This window comes from Tenrec ecaudatus, chromosome 8 (genome assembly GCF_050624435.1).
Source record: "Tenrec ecaudatus isolate mTenEca1 chromosome 8, mTenEca1.hap1, whole genome shotgun sequence".
NCBI lineage: Eukaryota > Metazoa > Chordata > Mammalia > Afrosoricida > Tenrecidae > Tenrec > Tenrec ecaudatus.
The window spans coordinates 40,609,823-40,631,386 of NC_134537.1; the positions used below are offsets into that span (position 1 = coordinate 40,609,823).

General features: G+C 53.0%; 1 protein-coding gene across 5 annotated transcripts in view; it reads left to right on the plus strand.

The window, feature by feature from the left end:
* The first annotated feature begins 3,841 nt into the window (after positions 1 to 3,841).
* Positions 3,842 to 21,564, plus strand: part of TNK2 (tyrosine kinase non receptor 2) — a 41,935-nt gene continuing 24,212 nt past the window's right edge. For 3 of the 5 annotated variants that reach the window (XM_075556270.1, XM_075556273.1, XM_075556279.1), the window contains exon 1: positions 20,768 to 20,864. In XM_075556270.1, coding sequence (XP_075412385.1) covers positions 20,811 to 20,864 — 54 coding nt within the window. In that variant the 5' untranslated portion in view covers positions 20,768 to 20,810. Of the gene's footprint in view, positions 4,367 to 20,145; positions 20,271 to 20,767; positions 20,865 to 21,564 lie in introns of those variants that run through there. The other 2 variants (XM_075556276.1, XM_075556274.1) reach the window with 2 other exon arrangements.

Sequence of the window (21,564 nt, forward strand, 5' to 3'; positions counted from 1 at the left end):
GGTCACCACAACATGAGGAACTGTATTAAAGGGTTGTGACATGAGGAAGGTTGAGAACCACTGCTTTAAATGCTCCTGCATCATCAGGGCTGGTGAGAGATAGAGGAGGGGGCGACTGGAGACGAGGGGAGTAGGGAGCGAGGGTCAGGGTGAGAAGGCAAGGTTCCCTGAGAGATCACCCCACAGACCAACCAGGATAGATCAGGACCCCAACTTTGTTTGATTTGGAGCTTGATTTACTGGTAGAGAAGTTTGCTCCAAATCAGGTGTTTGCATCTATTGATCCTAAAAATCTAGTTGGTTCAGCTGTTTCAGTGGTTCAGAGAGCAGATTATGAAGTTACAACCTTGGGTTTAGCATCTGGCTTCACTAGTTACCAGCTGTGTAGCTCTGAGCAAGTCATTGAGCTGGGCATCTGCCCGTGGGGCTCGATGTTGTGTTCCTCCCTGGGCTGCTGTGGATGGAACAAGAACTGATACATAGCCTCAACCCCATCGAGCCCATTCTGACCCATGGTGACCCTGTAGGACAGAGTGGAACTGCCCCACTGAGTTTCCAAGGCTGTAATTTTTACAGAAGCAGGAGGCCACAATGCTTTCCTACAGGGCCGCTGGTGGGTTCAAACTGACTGCTGACTTCAGGTGGCCTTAGAGCACTTCACCACAGTGCCCCAGGCCTCCTGACCCACATCGACATGGACAAAAATCAAGCCGACTGCCCCAGAGTCCACACATAGCCACCGTATAGGACAGAATAGTAGGGCCCCATAGGGTTTCTAAGACTGTGAATCTTTACAGGGGCAAACAGCCTCATCATTCTTCCCTGGAGGGCTCTTGGGCTTGAACTGCCGATCCTGTAGTTAGTACCCCAGCACTAACCCACTACACGAGCTGGGTGATGGGTTTTCCCTTTAGAAAGTTTCCACCAATCTTAGCAATTGTAATTACCAAAGGAATGTTGGGGAGGATGGGACGAGGACTCCTCCTCAGGTCCCTTCCCTCACACTAAACACCCTCTTGACTTTCTCCCTGGAGGTCAAGCAACAAGGTGGGAAACCTTAGCCAGGTAGTGGCTAGAGGTGAGGATGGGGTCCTGCCTGCCCCAGGCCCTCTGCTGGAAAAGGTGGATGCTGTTCACACTGAGCACTCCTTTCGCAGAAGGTTATGGTTTCAACCATTTTTGAGTCTCCACAGAGATTCATGCAGTCTCTGGTGAGCTGCTTCTGACCCTTGGACAAAAAGGCTGGCTCTCAAACAGGGCATGCTCCCTGTGACTCCCCCCCTGCCATGCAGGGAGGGGCAGCTTCACTCTCAGGAACTTGCCTGGTGTGCCCTTGATAGAATGGGGTACCAGGGACATGTGGTCAGGAGTCACACCTGAAATGGGAGGGGGTGTCCTGAACCCGCTTTTGTAAACTTCTTTTTCTGCAATGCAGTCTGTTGCTCAGCCACGGGCCCTTTCCTACATCTGTAAGTCTGCCTGCGCCTGTGGGGAATTCATATGTCATCTATCATGATTTTGTGCTGACTTCCCTTAGTTCTTCACGTTACAATTTAGTCACGGGGCCAAATTCAGATGCTATGAAGATGTCATGCTCCCCACAACCAGATGATTGCTTTTTTTTTTTTTGGCCTGTGTTGTCTTTGTCCTGTTTAAGACATAAAAATAGGGTCTCTATAAAAATATTTTAAATATATATATTTGAATCTGGGGTCTTTTCATCCCTCAAAATCACCTCTCCCCACTTAGAATCTGTGGGTGCAGGAGAAACGCAGCCTTTACATACAATGTTATCAAATGATTTTGCCCCGCCTCCCTCACAGGGGAAGGCTCTCCAGCCTAAGTCCCGCCCACCCCACGCAGACCAGGGTTTGGGGAGCCCATTCCCTCTGGTTGCATACTTGCAGGCTTTCTGGTCAGGGTACGTGGGCTCATTGCAGGAGAAGAGAGCTGCACTTTCATGGTCCCTACATGCTTCCCTAGGGAGGCCGGTGGTGCACTGGTTCTGCATTGGGCTGTGATCCCCATGGCCGGCAGTTCAAATCCATCAGCAGCTCTGCGAGAGAAAGACTGGGTTTTCTACCCCTGTTTACAGTCTCTCAAACCTGATGGCTGTGAGACGGGCTTCCCTGGTGTGTGATCCTCAGGACAGTTCCGCCCGGAATTGCTTTATGATTCTGATTTCTTTCAGATGATGTAAAGTCAGGAGCGGGGTGCTGTGTCCCTGAGCTTTTGTATTCTGAACCCGCAGTCCAGGGCTGCCCCGGTGGCCTGAGATGCTGTATGCGATGCCACTGGGAACCAGAGCCTGGCTTTCTCCTGTGGCTGCGGGCAGGGCTGGCTTCCTTTCCCTCGTGCACAGCGGGCTGGAGCCCTGGGCCGCCAGCAGCCGGCCACGCAGCTGGAGCGCACCCGCCGCCCTGCGGAGCCCAGGAGCTCCCTCCCGCGTCGCGACGGGCACCCGCGCCAGGTCCCCTGCGGTGCGGTTCTTCTCTGCCCTGGAGGGCCCTTAGGGGTCAGAAGTGACTCGGTGGCACCTGCTTGTTTTTTTCCTCCCTTCGTCTGGGACCGTTTCTACTTTCATGTCACCAAGGGGAAGCAGTGCCCAGTGCAGCCATCCCTCGTTCAAACCCCATCTCTGCCCCGGCGCTGACGCAGTAAGATTAGGACTAGACGCCAGCCTGCAGTGAAATACTGGCTGGGACATTGGGAGCTTTCCAGCCCAACCTCCTCCTTCTAGACACGAAGCACCGGAGGCCAGGTGAACGTGACCTTTGACACGGTCACCCACTAAGTCGTTATGTGAAGGGCTGCCGACGAAGGAGACTCCCATTCTAGTGCTCTTTCATTGGGTCCCTTTGACCCGTCCGTTGGCTTCATCTACCTTTGCGCCCTTCTAAGGCACCACAAAAAGCCACAAATGGGGCCCCAGCGAGGCGCGTGATTACAGGGAAAAAAGAACGCGCGGGGGCGGGGACGGGGACGCGGACGCGGACGGGGCGGGGGCGGGGCCGGGGGCGGGGCGTTGAGCTGCTCCGGGCTCTTTAAGTGGGCGGTCCTATCCCGAAAGGCCCCGCCCCCAGGGGCGGCGCAGGCGCAGGCGGGCTCCAGGAACCCTAGTTGGCGGCGCGCGGGGCCGCAGCACCTGCGGGGGCCGGGGCGGGGCGCGGCGCCCGGCGGCCCGACGTCGACGCTCGGAGGCGAGGGCCGGAGGCGGCGCAGGAGGGGACGCGACCCGGCAGGCCCCCTGCCCCGGGGCACCGGGCGGAAGGAGCTGGGCGCGGGGTGGGGGGAATCGGTGTGAGTGGGCGCCGAAGGGAGCACCATCTGGAGGGGCGGGTCTGCGTGGCCTCAGGGGGGCGAGCGAGTGCGCGGGGCCGGGGAGACTAGGGGCCGGCGGCGGGGCGCGCAGCAGGAGCGCGGCGGGCTCTGCCTCGCGCTGCCGGAGCAGCAGCCGCAGCGGGTCGGGGTTCTCAGCTGGGGCCCGCAGCAGCTCCGCGGGCTGAAGCTCGGCGTGGAGGAGCAGGGCGGCGTGGGTCCGGCCGTGCAGGAGGAGGGCGGGGTGGGCCCGGGGGTGCAGGAGCGCGGCGGCCGTGGCCGGGGGGCCAGCTTGCCGGCGGTGTGGGGGCCGCGGGACGGAGCGGGCTGGAGGGGCCTGCCACCGTGGACGGGCTCCGCGGGCTGGCCTGTGGTGCAAGAGGAGGGGCTGGGGCCCCGAAAGCAGCACCAGGAGAAGGGAGGAGGCAGCCCCGCAGTGCAGGAGCGCGGGGAGGCTCGGGCCGGGGTGCAGGAGCGGGGGGAGGGGAGTCCACGCAGACTGCAGCAGCAGCCCGAATTCGGGGACAGCTCCTGGGGGGCCGAGGGGGAGGAGTTTGAAAGTTCCGGGGAACAAGAGGAGCGGTATTGGGAGAGCAGCAAGCACCCCAGCCAGGAGGCAGTGGTCCTGGGAGCGACCCCTGCTCGAAGGGAGAGACTTGAACTTGTTGGGAGGGCCCGGCTTGTCGGGCCCCAGGGACCTGAAGGGGAGGGGCGCTTAGGGGTGCAGGAAGAGAATTGGCTGCCCGGGGTACAGGAGGGACAGGTGTTTCGGGCTGTCCAGGAAACCTACCTAGAAGGGAAGGGGTCCCAGGAAGGCGAAGGGCCCCCTGAGTGGCACAGGACTCGAAGGCGCAGACGGAGGAGAAGGTGGTAACTCCAGGGCAGAGCATTCACAGTGGGTAGGATGTAGGGCCGCGAACCCGACAAGAGTTGAAAGGCGGTGCCCCAAGGAGACAGGCTGTGGCCTGCAGGACACGATTTTGCCACCTCCGTCTGAGCATCATCGAAGCCGTGTCTGCAGGGAGGCCGAGGGAGCAGAAGGCAGCAGGTAAGGAAATCCGATGCTGGTCTCCAGACTGCCCTTATCTTTAGCTTGAGGTGGGAAGCCCCGGTGCAGCCTTCAAAAGTGAGGCAGGATCTCCCCCGCAACAGCACTGCATATGCCAACTGGAGTGATGGGGCATCTCCCTAGCGTCTAGACAGCAGTCTAGACTGGCTGGGTGAATGCCAGGCATGGGCAGAGGGAAGAGACGGGCAACTCCAGGGCTGTAGTTTCAGGGAGCCCCTCACTTGCCTCCCCATGGAGAGAGGAGATACTGGGGCCTCCATTCCCTTCCTGGGATGGTGCAGTCAGCACAGAAAACATTCCAGAGGAGGAGGAGGCAGCGGCGCCTGAACAGGACTTGCTAGGAGACACCTTATCATTTAACCTTGTTGGGCACGTGAGCTGAAGTGTGAGTGTGGCAGCAAGTGGCTTGGGCACGAGCCTGACATGCTCCCGCCACACCTTCTTGTCACAGCTTATTTATGCCGAGGGCCATGAGCCAACGATGAATAGTGGGCAGAAGGGCTGAAAGCTGTTTGTGAAGCAGCGTAGACCCCAAGCTGATGTCTACTCTGTTAGATTCTCTGCCTGCTTTGTGGACTGAGCCCTGATCTCTGCCACCCTTTGGAGGTGGGCAGAGGTGGCACCATGGGTTCTGCATTGTCCAGGGCTGCCTCCCCGTGTAGCTGGGAGACTGGGCTTGACAGGAGAGGGCTAGATTGGATTTACTGTGGATTGTGGCAGGACCTGGCTGCCAGGCCCACTCCTCTTTTCTGACCCAGGACAGCTTGGTGAGCTAGCTCAGGGGCCTCAGTTGCTGGGCTGTTCCCAGCTCCCTGGCACTGTCTGAGTTCTTGTCTCCCTCACCTTGCGGTGAGGGTGTGTGTGGGCAGGATGGCCACCTACCTGGGTCCATGTCAGTCCCAATCTGAGGAATGACTCTGAATCAGGTGGCCCTGGACCCCTGCCCATACTGGCCTGGGTGGGGCTACTGCTCCCGGGTGGGGGCGGCATCCCGGGTAGGTAGCCGCTGGGAATGTGCTGGATGAGCCGGTTAGCCTGCACTTCATGCAAGCCCAAACCCGTCTGTCAGCCTCGTCCCACTCCAAACACAAGTACACAGGAAGTTCAACTGCTGTGGTCACGGCCTGGTCACTGGGTCTTCTGGAGTGACCAGAGGAGAGAGGCCTGCATGTTCTAAACACGAACCCACAAGCACCCAACATCACTCACTTGTCTCAGGCTGCGTTTCTTCAAGGCTTCGGCATCAGGCAGATCTGGGTTTAGATCCGGATAGAGCATTCATTTGATATTTAACTGTTTCAGGCAAGAGAATATCTTTGGGCCTCAGTTTTCTTGTCTGTGAAATGGAGAGAAGACTTAGACCTAGCTCCCAGTGCTGTTTTGAGGAGGAATGAGTGTAACACCCCTGGCCCCATGCCCCAAGCATGGCAGATGCATGATCCACAGTTGATTTTAGATCCTTCGCTGGGCCTCAGCTCACGGCTGCAGGAACCTCCTCCTGGCAAGGATCCAAGGGGAGCTGAGCTGGGTGTCCTGAATGTGTCAAAGCCAGACCTGTGTTCTCTAAACCAATCTCTGCCCACCCTGGAAATGGATTTAAAACAATACAAAAACCTTTATTAAGGTGTAATTGACATGTGGTAAACTGAACATACATAAATTGGCAATTTAATAAATAACTTAAACCATTATCACCAACAAATTATTGGACAGATCTGTCATTCCCAAACCCCTAATGGTTCTTTGTGGTCCTTGGTAATCCCACCATCTGCCTCTCCAATGCCATTTCCCTTCCCCACTGACCTGCTTTTCTGTCATGGTACTATTGTTTGCATTGCTTAGAATTTTATGTAAAGAGAATGAGACAGTATGTACCTTTTTAAAATGTCTGTCTTCTTTCACTTTATACTTATTTTGAGATTTTTAAAATTGTAATCGTCTGTGCTGTGATAGTAATCATCCGTTCCTTTGTATTACTGAATAGGTGTTCCATTGATCGAATATGTCTCAACTTATTTTTTCACCAGAAGCGCACAGTATAAGAGTTCTAGTTCCTCCGTATCCTCGTCAACCCTTCATCTGGTCAGTCTTTCCAATTTTAGATATTCTCATAGGCCTGTCCTGCTGTCGCATCGTGGCTTTAATTTGCGTTTCTGTAAAGTTGGCACATTGGAGGTGTTTCATTTCCTCCGACCTCTCTGAGCTAGAGAGACTCACTAGCCCTGAGCAGCCCAAGGCTGAGTCCTCTGAAGCAGAGGTCAGACATGCCTCCTCTCTCCAGCCTTCCCCCAAATCTGACGCCAGCCATTCCTCTGCTCTGCAGAGCTCCGTAATGCACTGCAGTGGCCATACAGAACTCCCAGACCATACTCGGAAGAAGAGGGTTTATTAAGGAAGGAACAACGTACAATTCAGGATCAGAAATGCCCAGGAGGTAGTTCTTTGATCAGAGGGTGTTATTTCCCTTGGGCTCTCAGACCCTGACCTCTGCCCAACCTTAAGGCAGAGGCTTACTCATGCAGTGGGGCACCTCCAGGCTCTTTAGCCCCATCAGTGAGTGTCCAGAGGTGCCCATTGCACCCAGCAGTGATCCTCTGCCCTCACGTGAACAGCTTGTGACCCTCAGGGGCCAGGAAATCCACCATGCCTTCCACTGGTGTCCTAATTCTGCTGCAGCTTCTCACCCTCCCAGGTGTCACTGTTTCCTGGGTTGGCTCTCAACCATCCTCATGCCGTGACCCTTTCATACAGTTCCTCATGTTGTGGGGACCCCAACCATAACATTACTTTCATTGCTACTTCATAACTGTAAGTTTGCTACTGTTAGGAATTGTAATGGAAATATCCGATATGCAGGATATATTTTCATGGTTACCTATTGAATGTAATTAAAGCATAGTGATTAATCACAAAGCAATATATAATTATAGTGAAATATTTATTTCTAATTACAAATAAATGAAATGTCTTGAAGCATGGTGTAGCATGGGTAACAGTCTTCATGCATCTGTGGGTGTATCTGCATGTGGGCGGACTCGCCGGGGGACGGCTAGAGGAGTGGTATCTCGGTTCCTAAGACCATCGGAAAGATGTTTTTTCTGATGGTCTTAGGCGACCCTTGTGAAAGGATTGTTCGACCCCCAAATGGGTTGAGACTCGGGTTGAGAACTGCTAGTCTAGGAGATTCCAAACACAGGGTCCAAAAGATGTGCTCTGCTTCCATCTAAGAAGTTGTAGCACCCCAGACCGCCCTCCTGCCCCCCCAGCTCTGAGGTTAGCTCTTGCTTAAGCCTTGTTGGATAGCAAAACTCGCCAATTCCATAGTTAGGATTCCTACCCATCATTCCTACCCAAGGGGGCCATGTATCTTGTTTGTGCTATTAGTCAGCTGTTCCATCCTCTTAGTGGGTCATAGACAGCTTATTTGCAGGTTTTGCTGGTGGTCCTGCCAGGCAAACACCGGACTGCTAGCTGTAACACTGGTGAGTCAAACCTACCAACTGTTTCTTGGGAGAAAGATGAGGTTATCTGCTCCTGTAAAACTTTACAGCCTTGGAAAGCCTGCTTGCCAAAGGTTGCTGCGAGTCTCAATTGCCAACCCAAGGTCGGTGGTTCGAACCATCAAGCTACTCAACAAGAGCAAGACAGCACTGTTCCCGGAAACGTTTACAGCCTTGAGGACCCTATGGAGCAGTTCTCTGTCCTACAGGGTCTCTGTGAATCAGAATTGACTCCCTGGCAGTGGGGGAGGACCCAGTCACTGCGTGGGAGCCACACAGACCCACGGGAAGGGCTGTGCTAAGTACATAAGTCATTCTCTGCACTGCACCTAGGGACTGATGCGCATCTTTTCACGTGCTTGTTTATTTATTTATTTACATCGATGTGTCTTTAGTGAAGTGTCCGTTCAAGTCATTTACCACCCCACCCCCATTTTACCACTGGGTGCTTTTGAGAGTTTCCTGTACATTCTGGATACGGCCCATTTATTAGATACATGAGCTGTAAATATTTTCTTCCGGACTGTGGCTTGCCCTTTCACTCTGAAGCGTATCTTTGGAAGAGCAGAAGTTTTGTGGTTTAATGCCACCCAATTTATTGTTTTTAAGTATTGTGCTTCTGGTGTCTTAAGAAATGCTTGCATAACCCAAAGTCACACGGTCTCCCTAAAGTTTCATAATGGGAAGTTGCACATTCTGGTCTATGGTCTGTTTTGGGTGGATTCTCGTCTATAGCAAGAAATATGAATCAAAGTTCTTTTTCCCCCCCTTGCATCTGCAAATTCATCTGTTCTCGTATCAATTTGGGGAGAGTTGATTTTTTTTTCTATTTCTTTTTTTTTTCTTGAGAGTTAACATCTTCATAATATCGAGTCTTCTGAGCCATTAACAAGGGACATTTGTTTGCATTTGCTGTAGTCTCTTTATTTCGGTTTTCGTCAGTTTCTGCCTGCTGTGTTTTGTACTTTTGTGTATAGGTCTTACATAGCTTTTACCAGATATCTTTTTACTTAATTATTATCTAATTTGATGCCATTGTAAATATCACTGGAGGCTTTTTATTTGAATGATATGCTTCATAAAATTTCAATTTCCATCTGTTTATGTTGTTAACCTAAAAATACAATTGATTTTTTTCAAAACTATCTTATTGGGAATTGTTACAGATATTATATCATTCCATAGTTCAGTCACGTCAAACAGTATTGTATAATTGCGACCACAATCAGTTTCAGAAGATGTTGCCAACCAGATCAAGGCCAACATGTATCAGAGGGGAGATCAAGTGACAGGTTTTGACTTTTCAAGTCAGGATTATTATTTTGATCTGCTATAGTCGTCTCTCTAATACTCTCAGTTCAGCAATTAGTTTATTGCTAGCCCTCAATCGTGGATAGAGGAGATACAGTGGATTTTTATATCCTGTAACCTTGCTAAATAAACTGTATTATTAGTTCTGGTAGCTTTTGCTTGTAGCTGCTTCTGGATTCTCTACCTATCTTACCAGCTGCTGATAAAGACAGTTTTACCTCTTCCTTTCTGATGTTTATGAGTGTTACTTTTTTTCTTACCTGAGTGCCATGGCTGGGTCCTCTGGCATAATGCTGAGTAGAACAGGCGCTGCCTTGCCCTTGATCTACACAGGAAGGTGTTCAGTCATTCGTTACTAAGTAGCTTTTTATGCGTGATCTTTATCAGGCAGAGGTAGTTTCCTTCTTGTCTTAAACTTTGCTAACACTTTTCATTAGCAACAGATGTTGGATTTTCGTGAAATCCTTTTTCTATAGCAATCAAACTGATAACAGCAGCAGTTCTCAACATGTAGGTCGCGACCCCTTTGGGGATTGAATGACCCTTTTACAAAGGTCGCCCCCTTCATTAACAGTATCGAAGTTACAGTGATGAAGTAGCAAAGAAAATAATTTTATGATTGGGGGGGTCACCACAACATGAGGAACCGTATTAAAGTTTCACGGCATTAGGAAGGTTGAGAACCACTGGATTACAGGATTTCCTTTCTTAGTTTGGTAACAGGGTGAGTTGTATTAGTTGAGTTTTTGAGTGTTAAACCCTCGTTGCATTTCTGGGACAAAGTCTGTGTGTTTGTCAGGCTGGACTAGAGAAACAAATCCATAGACAGTCATGTGTATAAGAAAGAGTTTTATATAAAGGAGCAATTGTATACTTAAAAAAAAATCCCACTCCAGTCCAGATCAAGTCCGTAAATCTGATATTAGCCGATACGTTCAATAGCAATCTATAAATTCCTCCCCAGATTGATGAAACACATGCAGTGACACCAAAAGCAGGGAGAACACAAGCCAGTGGATGGAAAGTCTTGTGGGTCCAGTGGCGGTGGAAGCATCTTAGCGCTCGCTCGTGTGGGTCTCCACATGGCACCTCCAGCTCCAGGGCCCTGGCTCCAGCAGCATAACATATCTGGCTTCCACGGAGGAATCCTCGGGAGAAAGCCATGCCCACATGGAGGCTTCATTGGCTATATCCTGATTGGAAGGCTAGACTCCACCCCTTTGCAAATTGACAGGAGATTATGTAACTGACCCGCTCTACTTGGCTTGATGTGTTATCCTCCCTATATGTTTTTGGATTCTAGTTGCTGATATTTTGCTAAGACTTTTTACGCCTATGTTATGAGGATAGTTTTCTTATAATGTTTATGAGATGCAGCTTTAATCTATTGCAGTCTGCGCTCAGGTGGTATTAAACCAGTGAAAAAGTCCACTGCCATCCAGTGGATTCCGGCTCATAGTGACCCTGCCTGGGATTGCAAATCTTTACCAGAACAGACAGCGTCAACTTGCTCCTGCAGGGCAGCTGCTGGGTTTGAACCACCAACGTTGCAGTGTGTAGCCCAACCATTGACAGCACCGCAGAGCTCACGTGATACCGCTGTCTCCAGCAAACCAAATCCGTTGCCCCCAAGCTGATTCCTATTCACAGCAACAGCAGAGGGCAGGCTAGACCTGCCTCTTCCTTCCTCCAGAGCTGCCGGCGGTTTCTCACTGCTGGCCTTCCGGTTAGCAGCTAAATGCTCGAGTATTATACCAGAGTGCCTCGGTAAATATAAGGACTTAAAAACAGCATCGTGACGAATGTAAACGCTTAGACTAGAATACAGTATATAGAATGTTGAAAGTACCATGGACTGCCCAAAAATCTGTCCTGGAAGAAGTACAGCCAGGATGCTTCTGAGAGGCAAGGATGGCAAGACCTGGACTCATGGACTTCGGACACGTTGTCGAGAGACCCGTTCCTGGAGGAGACAATTGTGCATGTTCAGTAGCGGGGTAGTGAAAAAGAGGAAGACTTTCAACAAGCTGGATTGACACGGTGGCTGCATCACTGGGATCAAACATAACAGCGATGGCACAGGATTGGACGGTGCTTCCTCTGTCACACATAGGGGCACATCAGCCAGGCCCGGCGTGACAGCACTGCACAGTAGCATTACAAAAACAAGGACGTCTCATCCTTAATGTCTTTCGGAGCCCTGGTAGCATGCTGGGTACGCACTGGACTGCTAACCTCAAGGTCCACAGGTCAAGCCCCTCATCTGTTCTGCAGGAGAAAGATGAGACTGTCTATTCCTGTAAAGATTTACAGAGCATTCTGAAGCTCTCTGAGTTGGAATCTATGCAGTGGCAGTGCGTGGTGGCAGCTAATGTATTCACTGTCAAAAAGTCTACGTCTACATACCATATGTACTTGGGTATAAGCCGACCCGAATATCAGCCGAGGCACCTACTTTTACCACAAACATGGCCTAAGAAATGTGCTGAAGCTGGGCTCTGTGGTGCAATGGACTCCTAACTCTTCCCAACAATTAATTCAAAAAGTGTGCGGAAAAAACTCAGCTTATACACGAGTATATATGGTATATTATAAACCCCACACTACATTGATATTGATGTTACTTTGTATAAACAGCTATCTTTTAAAGTGACTTTAAAAGTAAGAGGGAAAATATCTCTTTGCCGTATAGTTGGGATTTTCAGTGCTCTTCAGTTTGTTACAGAAATCTATATTTCTAGTGGTATTTAATTTCCCCCCTGAAGGACTTTCTTCTTATTTCTTGCAGTGTGGATCTGCTGCTGCTGAATTCTTTCAGCCTATGCATTTCTATAAAGCTTTTTTCAAAACCTTTGTTTTTGAGAGACGTTATTGCAGTAGAACTTCATGTTTTCCTCTGTGAGTACTTTAGTAATGGTTTGCCACTGTCTCCGCATGTCCCTCTTACACAAGAAATCTGCTCTCGCCCTTATTTATGTCTCTGAATGTAGCCTGTCTTTTTCCTATCTCTGGCTGCTCTTAAAGAGTCCCCCTTTACCACTAACCTAGAGTAATTTGATTGTGTTGTGCCCTGGTTTTCTGCATGTTTCTTGAGCCTGAGGTTATTGAGTTTTTTGATCTGTGGGCTTATCATTTTCATCAAATATTTCAGCCATTATGGCTTTATTTTATTTTTGTCCCCAATTCTTTCTTTTTCCCTTTTTCACCCCCCTCCTTATTTCTCTTCTAACTAGGATGGGTTTCTCCTCCCCCCCCCTCTTTATCCCCTCCCACATATATGCACACACATACGTATGAAACCACCATACACACATAGACACACGTATACACATATGCTCATATCAAACTCACTGATACCAAGTCGATTCTGACTCCTAGCTCCTCTGCAGGACAGGGTAGGCCTGCTCCTTCATGTTGCTGAGCCTGTAAATCTGCCCAGGAGCAGACAGCCTCGTTTTTCACCCGAGGAGTGGCTGGTGCACTGGAACTGATAGCCTTGTGGGTCGCAGCCTGATGCTTAACCCCAGCACTATCAGAGCTCTTTTATATGTGCTTTAGGCCACATGAAAAGGTCCCATCTCATAGATGCTTTTTTTTAAAAAAATTCTCTTTTTCTGTTTCTTTTTTGAATAGTTCTCTTGCTGTATCTTCAAGTTGTTTCTTCTGCAGTACCTAATCTGACTCTAATTTCATTCATTGTAATTTTTCTTCTCACACATTGTGGTCATTTCTCTCAATATTTGACCTGTGTCTTGTCTCTTACCTTTCTGAACACATGGGATGCAGGTGTATTCACTTTTAATGTGTTTGTCCACGGCGACCCAGCTGTCACCTGGGCCAGTTCTGGTGGGCTGTCACTTATCTTCTTTAATGGGTCATGGTTTCCTGCTGCTTTGCATGCCTGGGAATTTTTCTTGGATGCCGGACAATGTGCATTTTAGCGCGTTGCTTGCTGGGATATTTTTGTATCCTTACGAGTACTCTTGAGCTTTGTTTTGTGATGCATACCGGGGTTGGAAAAAGTCCAGTCCTTTTTTGGATGTTGTTTTTAATATTTGTTCAGTGGGGTCAGGGCAGTGCACAGAGCAGGATTTGATTAGACTCTACTCCACTGCTGCGGCCGAAGAGGCACGTCCCTGGAGACGAGGGCATCATGCTTGGTGTGGTGGGTCGGGTCTCGGTGAACAAGAGGAATAACCACGACAAGCTAGGTGGACATGTTGGCAGCACCAGTGGGTCAGTAATAGCGACCACAGTGAGGGAGGCGCAGGAGCGGCTGTGGTTTGTGTTGTGTGTGGCGTCACTGTGAGCAGGACCTGGCTCGCAGCCCCCTTCTCCCCCCCCCCCCCCCACACACACAACAGCAGCTGAGGCAGGGTCTTCAGGTATTCCCGCCAGTGCTTAGTTTTTCTCAGGCCGCCTGCTGGGGACAGCTGCTCCTCCAGGCCTGCGTGAACACTGGGCCCTGGTCTGACTGCTCCAGTGTTTCCCTCACTTGCTGTGGAGATCAGCGCTCCGCAGAACATTCCAGGGGGACCCTTGTGGAGTGAGCCACCTGCGTCTCCCGGGACTCTCAGCCCCATCTCCTTAAACCCGGGGGCCGGCTGAGTTCCAGTGGCCCAGAGAGGCACAGGGTTAACCTTTGCTTCCTGTCTCTCAGGGCCCCTGCCCTTCATTGCCCACTGCCTTTCGTTTAGTCTCTTTGCTGCATCGTTTTGTTTCAGGCAGGAGGGTAACCCTGGTTCTTGGTATTCACACTCGGCTAAAGATGAGGACTTCCCTTTTCATCCTTCCATTCTCTCCCTTCCCAGCTTCCAGCACACTCACTTCAAACTAACCAACCAACTAACCAAAAGTTGCTGTCGCCTGGTGCCCCCCCCCCCACCCCATGTGTCAGGAACGCTGGGCCGTTGGGTTTTCGGTGACTGATTTGGGGGAAGTAGACTGCTAAGCCCTTCTTCCTGTGAGTCGCCTGACCGTTTCCGCCAGCACCCCAGTGTGCCGGCTGCTTTGTACTGCCAGCAACTCCACTGCCTCTGCGCCCAGGCCTCGGGACTCCCTTCATCCACTGGCCTGTAAACACGGACGCTGTGACGATATGCGGTTAACTGGGTGGACCTGCCCTGTACGGCTTTTCGTTCTCCCTGCACTTTTTGTTGCTTTTTTTTAAACTGGTGTGCTTGCTCAGTTTTCTGTGTACCATTAGCTGTGCAGGAGCCCTGGTGGCATCGTGGGTAGGAGTTGGCCTGCCAGCCTCTAGGACAGCATGTCAAAACCACCAGCCACTCCCGCGGGAGAAAGGTGACCAGTAAAGAAGGCCAGTCTCAGAAACCCGTGGGGGCAGTTCTACGCTGCCCTGTATTGATGCTCTGAATTGGAATCGGCAGCTACCAGTGAGTTTGCTTTTGGGTTCTTCAAACATGACTGAGGGTAGATGCTCTCTCCCTTCCATCCTCTTGAAGACGTTTCCCAGAGCCCTGCGGCAGTGGGACTGGCTGCTCTCCCTTGAGCTTCCTGGGGGTGGGCGTCACTGCCTGTCTCTGGGGGAGCGCTTATTTCTTCCCTTCTGTATCTCCCCCTGGGTTCATTCTTCTGACAGCTCGAGAAACACTGGTCTACACCCCATTCCATTCATCCAGCCAACATTTCGGCGCACCTGCGGTAAGTGAGGCGCTATACAGGAAGTGAAGGTGGGGCGGGGTGGGTATTGAATTTTTCTGCGCCTTCTTTTGGGTTTTTTGTTCCCCAGGTGTGTGTGAGTGTGTGTTTCAGTGTCCCGTTCTTATTTCATGGTGATATGCAAGAATATAATTCCATGCACTGTTTCCTCGCTCTGAGGCTCCATCAGTGGGAACGTTCCTCCCCCAGGTTGCTCTTTCTGCATGTCCGGCACCCCCTGTTGCGTGTGAGAGGTCATCTTTGAGTCTGCTCTTGCTGATGGGCGGAGAGCACACTGAGAGGCCTGGCTTCGTGGAACAGGTAGAGAGAGGAGGACTCGGGTTTCAGCATGGCCACATGCTTACCTTGTTCTCCAGGAGGTGGCAGCCCCCCATTCTCAGTCAAGCCTGTGGGGCTCTGTCCACAGAGCTGCAGCTTAGCCTCTCTAGGGAGATAAGTCCCTGGCCTTTGGCAAGGTGGGGAAGGGCAGCCACCGGTGGCTTCGTGTTGGGGGAGGAAATCTAGGAGTTCTACTTCTTCTTCTTAAACAGCTTTTAAATAATCCTCAGTATTTCAGATGTTCCCAGCTGTCCCCTCTCCTTCCTGGTGTGTCCATGGCCCCCAGGTCCCTGCCCTTTAGAGGATCCTCTGCCACAAGTCAAATGCTTCTCAGCTTGGGATCTGTGGCCCTTGGCTGCGCTGTCCCTTGTCACTGGCTCATCTGCCCTGCAGCTTTCTACCGCTCTCCCACATTTGGGATGTCATTCCAATATATCCATATCTATCTAAATATATAGCTACATAAAATATACGTATATATATATATCCTTTTGTTAGAGTTTTTGTGGGGGTTGGGAAGGAGTGACATTATATATACAGGTGTGCAATCTGCCATCTTTACCTGGGCACCTCTGTCCTCTCTTTAAACTTCCTCACAGAATCTAGGAAATCATTCGGTATCCCAGACATGCGTGGGAAGGGATAGGGTGAGACCCCAAACCCTGCCCGTTGTGTCCCACACCCTTGAGCCAATTTAGTATACAGTCAGGTATGGACGGGACCATCATTTCATCCCTGACTTTCTGGGAAAACGATGGACCGGATTCAGTGGGCTGTGAGGTGTATACCTTGAGGCCCTAACATTTCTTTCTCTCCCCGATTTGGGCCTGGCCCCTTCTGAGCCCTCCAGCCTACTCTCAGGCTCTCTCTTGGGATGGGTGCCCTGCAGTTCAGAGGCCTGGCTGCTCACCACGCTTCCTTTCCCCACCCCACCTCCAGGGCCCAACAATAGGCCCCTTCAGCTCTGGTGCTTGCTGAGGGGGTGGGGTGGGGCCTGGGTGACCAGCTGGGTGCCTCTGCCCAGCCCCAGAAGAGCTCCGGGATGGCTGACTGCTGGGAGCTGGGCTACAGTCGACCTGCTTTCCGGAGACCCCCTGCTGGACCTTGCTTTGAGGCTGCCTGGCGAGGCTGCCAGGTGAGAGGCTGCTCTCCGCAGCAGTGGGCATCCTGTCCCAGCGCCTGGCGGGCCTGCTGTCCATGGGCACTGAGAGTCTGTCACACACAAGTGGTGGGTGGAGGGGGGTGGGGAGTGCAGGCCAGGCCTGCACTCAGAGCATAGCTGGTGGGCACAGGCCAGCCTCCCAGTGCTCACAGGACCCTCGGGGACAGAGGGAAGAGTGAGTTCCTGGCAGGCTGGGTTGTGGGGTTTAGCCAGGTTCTTTCCTCCTTTCCTGTGCTCCCCCTCCCGCTCCTCAACGGGGCTTGAAGAAGGCAAGGCGTGAGGATGAGCAGTCTCTCAGTGGGCTCTGCCTGGCCACCCTGTTGAGGGTTCCCCACCCATTCTTCTCAGCAAGTCTGGATGCCTGCTAAATCCAGACCTCCCATCAGCCCCTGGGGAGTCTAGTGGGAAGGCCAGTGGAAGGCTGCCTTCAGCATCAGAGGCCGAGCTGTCCCTGGGCCTGGGAGGACGTTGTGGGGAGTAAAGTTGTTTAGGGGGGTCTGAAGCAAGAGTGGCTGTCAGGAGCCTGACAGTCCCTGTCCCCATGAAGGTACTGGCGTGAGGCAGGCTCTCCCTGCACGTGGCTGGAAGGCAGCTATGCAGCAGGCTCCCTGTATGTTGTTGCTGTGAGAGAACAGCGGCAAGTGCCCCTTCTCCAGGGTCCGTCACCAATGCAAGCCCTTTCCAGCACCCTCCTGACCAGTTTCCTGCCTTCAGGGTGAAGTAAACCAATGGCAACCACATAACGTAAGAACCTTCGTAGAGACGTGTGCAGAAGGCTCTTAACGTTGACTTGCGGTGCTGATGTCAGGTGTCACAGGGTTGGAACATGGTGGATAAGCAAACACTTTAGAACATTCCTTCGGCTTTTCCACACGCACTGTTAGGTGCCGATTCGACTCTTGTTTCCGATTGATGCTTTAACAAGACACCCTGGAGCCCCGGCTCCACTCGGGGGCAGGAGTCGGAGGGTTACAGAAGAGATGCCTTTTCATTGGGTCTTGACGCGTATATAGGAGTTCACCATGTAGACAAAGATGTAGCCACAGAACAGATCGGAGACATTAAGGTACAAGAGCAGGGGGTGAGCTGCTGCTAGGGCCTGTCCATTGACTTTGACTCCTGGTGCCCGCACCCGATAGAGTAGAACCGTCCCAGAGGGTTTTCTTGGCTGGGGATGGTTCTCTCTCGCAGATCCATGAGGTGGGTTTGAACCAGCAGCCTTTCAGCAAGCTGAGCCCTTACCCCTGTGGGCACCAGGGCCCCTGAGGGGTGTCTAGGGAAAGGCAAATATTGGGCTTGGTTGAAACTTCGAGACACTTGAGGGGACTGGTAAGAGATGGAACTCAAATCTGCAAGGAGTGGGTCCGGAAGGAATTGGTGTGCCCGAGGGGAAAGGGCTCAGCGCAGAGACGGGGAGAGGTAGCCAGGCGGCCATGACGGGTCTGTGCTCCGAAGCACACAGCAATAGGACAGCCGTGTCCTGGGCTCAGTGTTCCTTCTCCATTGTTTCTTCACAGCAGCCCCCACGGGATAGAGGAGGAAGCCAAGGCTTCGATGTTGCCCTAGCTAGTTAAGAAACAGTGCAGCTGCGACAGAGATAGCACATGTGGGCGGCTCTACCCGACAAATTAACTTTCTCACCGTTTCCAAGACCCAAAGTCTGATTTGCCGCCACTGGCTTCCTCTCTCTCCGTCACGCTGGAGGAAGTCTCGGGCCTCTTTGAATTCTGCTTCCGGGTTTCTTGGAAATCTTCACGGGACTTAGCATCTCTCCTACCACATCTCTCTGCTTGCTTCTCTCTCAGATGTCAGAAGGCACCCTACACTAATCCTACCTCACTAGCACAACAAGGATTCCCCCCACTCCCAAATGGGGTCATCGCCCCATTGTAGAGAGTAGGAAACACAACACTTATTTTGAGGTTGGGGGTGGGGATGCAATTTAATCTGTAACATACGCTAAGTCATTTGCCCAAGGCTGTCCAACTAGAAAATGACAAGAGCCAGGATTGGAGGTCCAGGCTGAGGGACTTATAAACCTGGTGGGAGGTTAGAAGCAACCTGTGTTTGTGGCCTGCACAGGTGGAGAGGTAGGGGCAGGAAGAGGAGGGACCAGGGATGAGGCTTCTAGCCCAGAGCACAGCACCAGTTCCAAGGGAGCTCAGGGTGGTGGCTCTGTGTCCACATCTGGACATGTGGCTCTGGCTCCCGGGGTTCAGGAATAGACAGAGTGCACGTGATGCCAAGTGGAGCCCTAGTTGAAGAGCAGGTCCCTCCCAAGGAGCAGAGCTTCTGAGCAGAGAAGGATGGCATTCGGGAGTTTTAGGAAATACTATGTCTTAGAAAATAGCCAAGCTTTAGAAAGAAGGGGAAAGAGCTTCAGGGCCCAGCATGGGGCTTGTGGGCCTGGCACTGCTGGCAGACACACCTTGCCTGCCCTCAGGATCTCACCGCCATGCCATGCTCCACTCTGCTGGGAAGGAGTGGTCCCCTGGTGACCTGGAGCTAGGAAGGGTGTGGACAGAATAGTGTATGTCTGAATCACCCCCTTCTCTTCCTGGGCCCTGGCCAGCCTCCTCCCCGCCCCCATGTGATGCCAGGCCCAGGCTGCTCCGGAGGTGTGCAGTGTGCACTTCGCTCTGGGATAAGGTCCCGGGGGACCAGCCTGGTCTTGGTCCAGAAGTGTGCCCTACACACCCAGTGATGAGGTAAGGCTGCTGGAGCTGGCTCCTTGAGGCAAGATAGTCTGGTTGAAGGAGGAGCTGTAACTTCCCACCCCCACTCCACCCCATGTTGCTTTTCCTTCTTGAGTTTGGAGGAGGCAAAGGTGGGGAAGGCCGGCTTGCAGGTGGGGTTGGCATCTATTCCTGAGAATAGGGTAGGTTGTTTTGGAAAAATCCTCTTGGCCGGAAATTGCATGTCACGTCTGCTGGTGTGGATTTGCCGCTTCACTGTTGCTGTTGGAGGGGCAGGCTGTGGGGAGAGGACAGCTCCTTGCTAAGCAGTGGAGGGAGGCATGCTAGGGGGTATACTGTGGTCCATGTGGGGTAGAAATCTCAGTGAGGTGATACCAGGGAGGAGGCAGGGAGAAAATGGGCAAGTTTGGATCAAGAAGGGATGGATGAGCCAGGCCTTTTCAGCTCTGCTTTCTCTCAGCCCCTTGATTGTGCACTGCAACTGTTCCACAAACTAGTCGGTGCCTTAGATGGAGAGGAGCTTCTGCTTAGAACTGAACCACACTTCCAGCTGCCCTGCCTGGCTTACCATTCCTCCTCCCCAGCATCCTGGCATGTGTGAAGGGGCTCCGTAGGAGGGCCAGCTATGGTCTGAGAACATAGGCAGGGCCCTCCTGAGATCCCTGTCCCCAGCCTGAGGCCCAGTGGGGCAGCAGCATTTTCCTTACCCCATTCCCCACCAGGGCTGACGGTGGCCCAAATACCTGGTGCTGAGGAGTCAGTGGATGCTTCGGATGCCAAGGAAATGAGAGGCTGTTCGGGTGACACCACAGAGCCTCGGGGCTGGAGGGAGAGGAGCGGCCTCCCACCGCCAGCCTCTGGTGGGAATTCCTGGGCTGGCAGTGGCCTCGCCGCCACGCTGGATGCGTAGGGGAGCGCGTGGAGGTGACGTGAGCTCAGCGTGGGTATATATTGGAGCAGCTCCTCGCGGTCACTCCTCCGAGGCCAGCAAAGTCGGCCCTGTATGCCGGCCTCCCCGCCCCCGGTGGCCGTGCACACTCACAGCCAGAGCTGTATTGGGGCGCGGGGGAGGGGTCTGGAGAGGTTAGGCGGGGAGAAGTCAAGGCCGGGCTGTGGGGCGTGGCCTGCTGGGCTGGGCGGGGGCGGAGGCTGCCTCCCAGGGACGCTGGAGCTGGATTTCCGCACTGCCCGCTGGCCAAGTGATGGGAGCCCGGCAGGTGGGCACATTTTGTGCGAGGGGTGGGGCAGGTGGAGGGGTGGAGAGACAGACCTCAGCCCGGATGTCCAGACGGAGGGCTATCACGCAGACGCGGGATGGAGATGTCCGTGGACTTCTTGGATGGACTGCCTTATCTGGGAATAGTGGAGCGGGGAGGTTGAATGCACAAGGGCCTGGGAACTTTAGAGCCCTGGAGGGGTCTGCGACTGCACCGCCGTCAGCGAGGGGACCTCCCTTTATTCCCCCGTAGTCCTGCAGCTAGCATGCCCCGGGGTCGGGTAGGAGCCATGGACGGAGAGGCCCGCTGCTCACTGGCATGGAGTCTGGGAACAAGGGTGGGGAAGGGGAAGGCTGGCGGCAGACCGGTTCGCGAGGCCCGAAGCGGAGCCCCAGGCCCTGGCTGGCGGCCGCCCTCCTCCCTGGAGGATGCTGAGCCCGCCCCCTCAGGACGCAGAGCCGTGACGCGTGCCGGTGCTGCTGGAGGGCGGAGGCTGAGCGAGCTCTCCCTCCCTGGTCCAGACACCGGCAGGTGGGCTCCATGGGGGAAAGATCCACTTACCAGCGCCTGGCTGGGGGTGAGGAGGGCCAGCAGGTAATATGCGGAAGGGTGGGGTTGGGGGGTAGCCAGCTACCCTGGCTCCAGTCCCCGTCATCTGCAGATCATAGAGGGCCCACCCTGTTGTATCAGCTTCGCAGGAGTTCGGGGTGCTTACATTCGGTGACAAACCCTGGGAGGCTGAGTAGTGATATATATTTGTGGGGGTGGACGGGGACGGTGATGCCTGTGGTGGTTAGCTGCTGACATCTGTCTTCGTGTCCCTGGGTCCAGCCAAGGGCCCCAGATAAGCTGCCGGGCACCCTGTGGAAGCATTGTCCGGAACCAAAGTCTTGTATAGACACTGAGACCCTATGCTCTGGACTTTCCCTCCGAGTGCCCCTTCAACTATGCATATCAAAATCAAATGCCCCTGCTTGCTTTGGAAAATAAGGTGACTATTACAGGGCTTCTTCCTCTCCCCAGGGAGATCAAGCAGTTTCTCCCGAGGCCAGCAGAGGGCAGTGGCTGACAGGGGAAGGGGAAAGGGAAAGGGGAGGCTGCTAGGGACTGAATGCCTCTGGACTGGGGGAAGGGGCTGTGGGGCTGGGCCTGAACTCTGACCACGCCCCCAGTGCTCTTACACCCCACCCCCTGCCCCTTCAGTTCCCCATGACTATGAGCTGGCAGCCAGGGCTTGTTCTTGTGTGGCATCCAAAGGAAGGGCCAGACAAGGGGCTCTGGTGGCTTGGGGGCA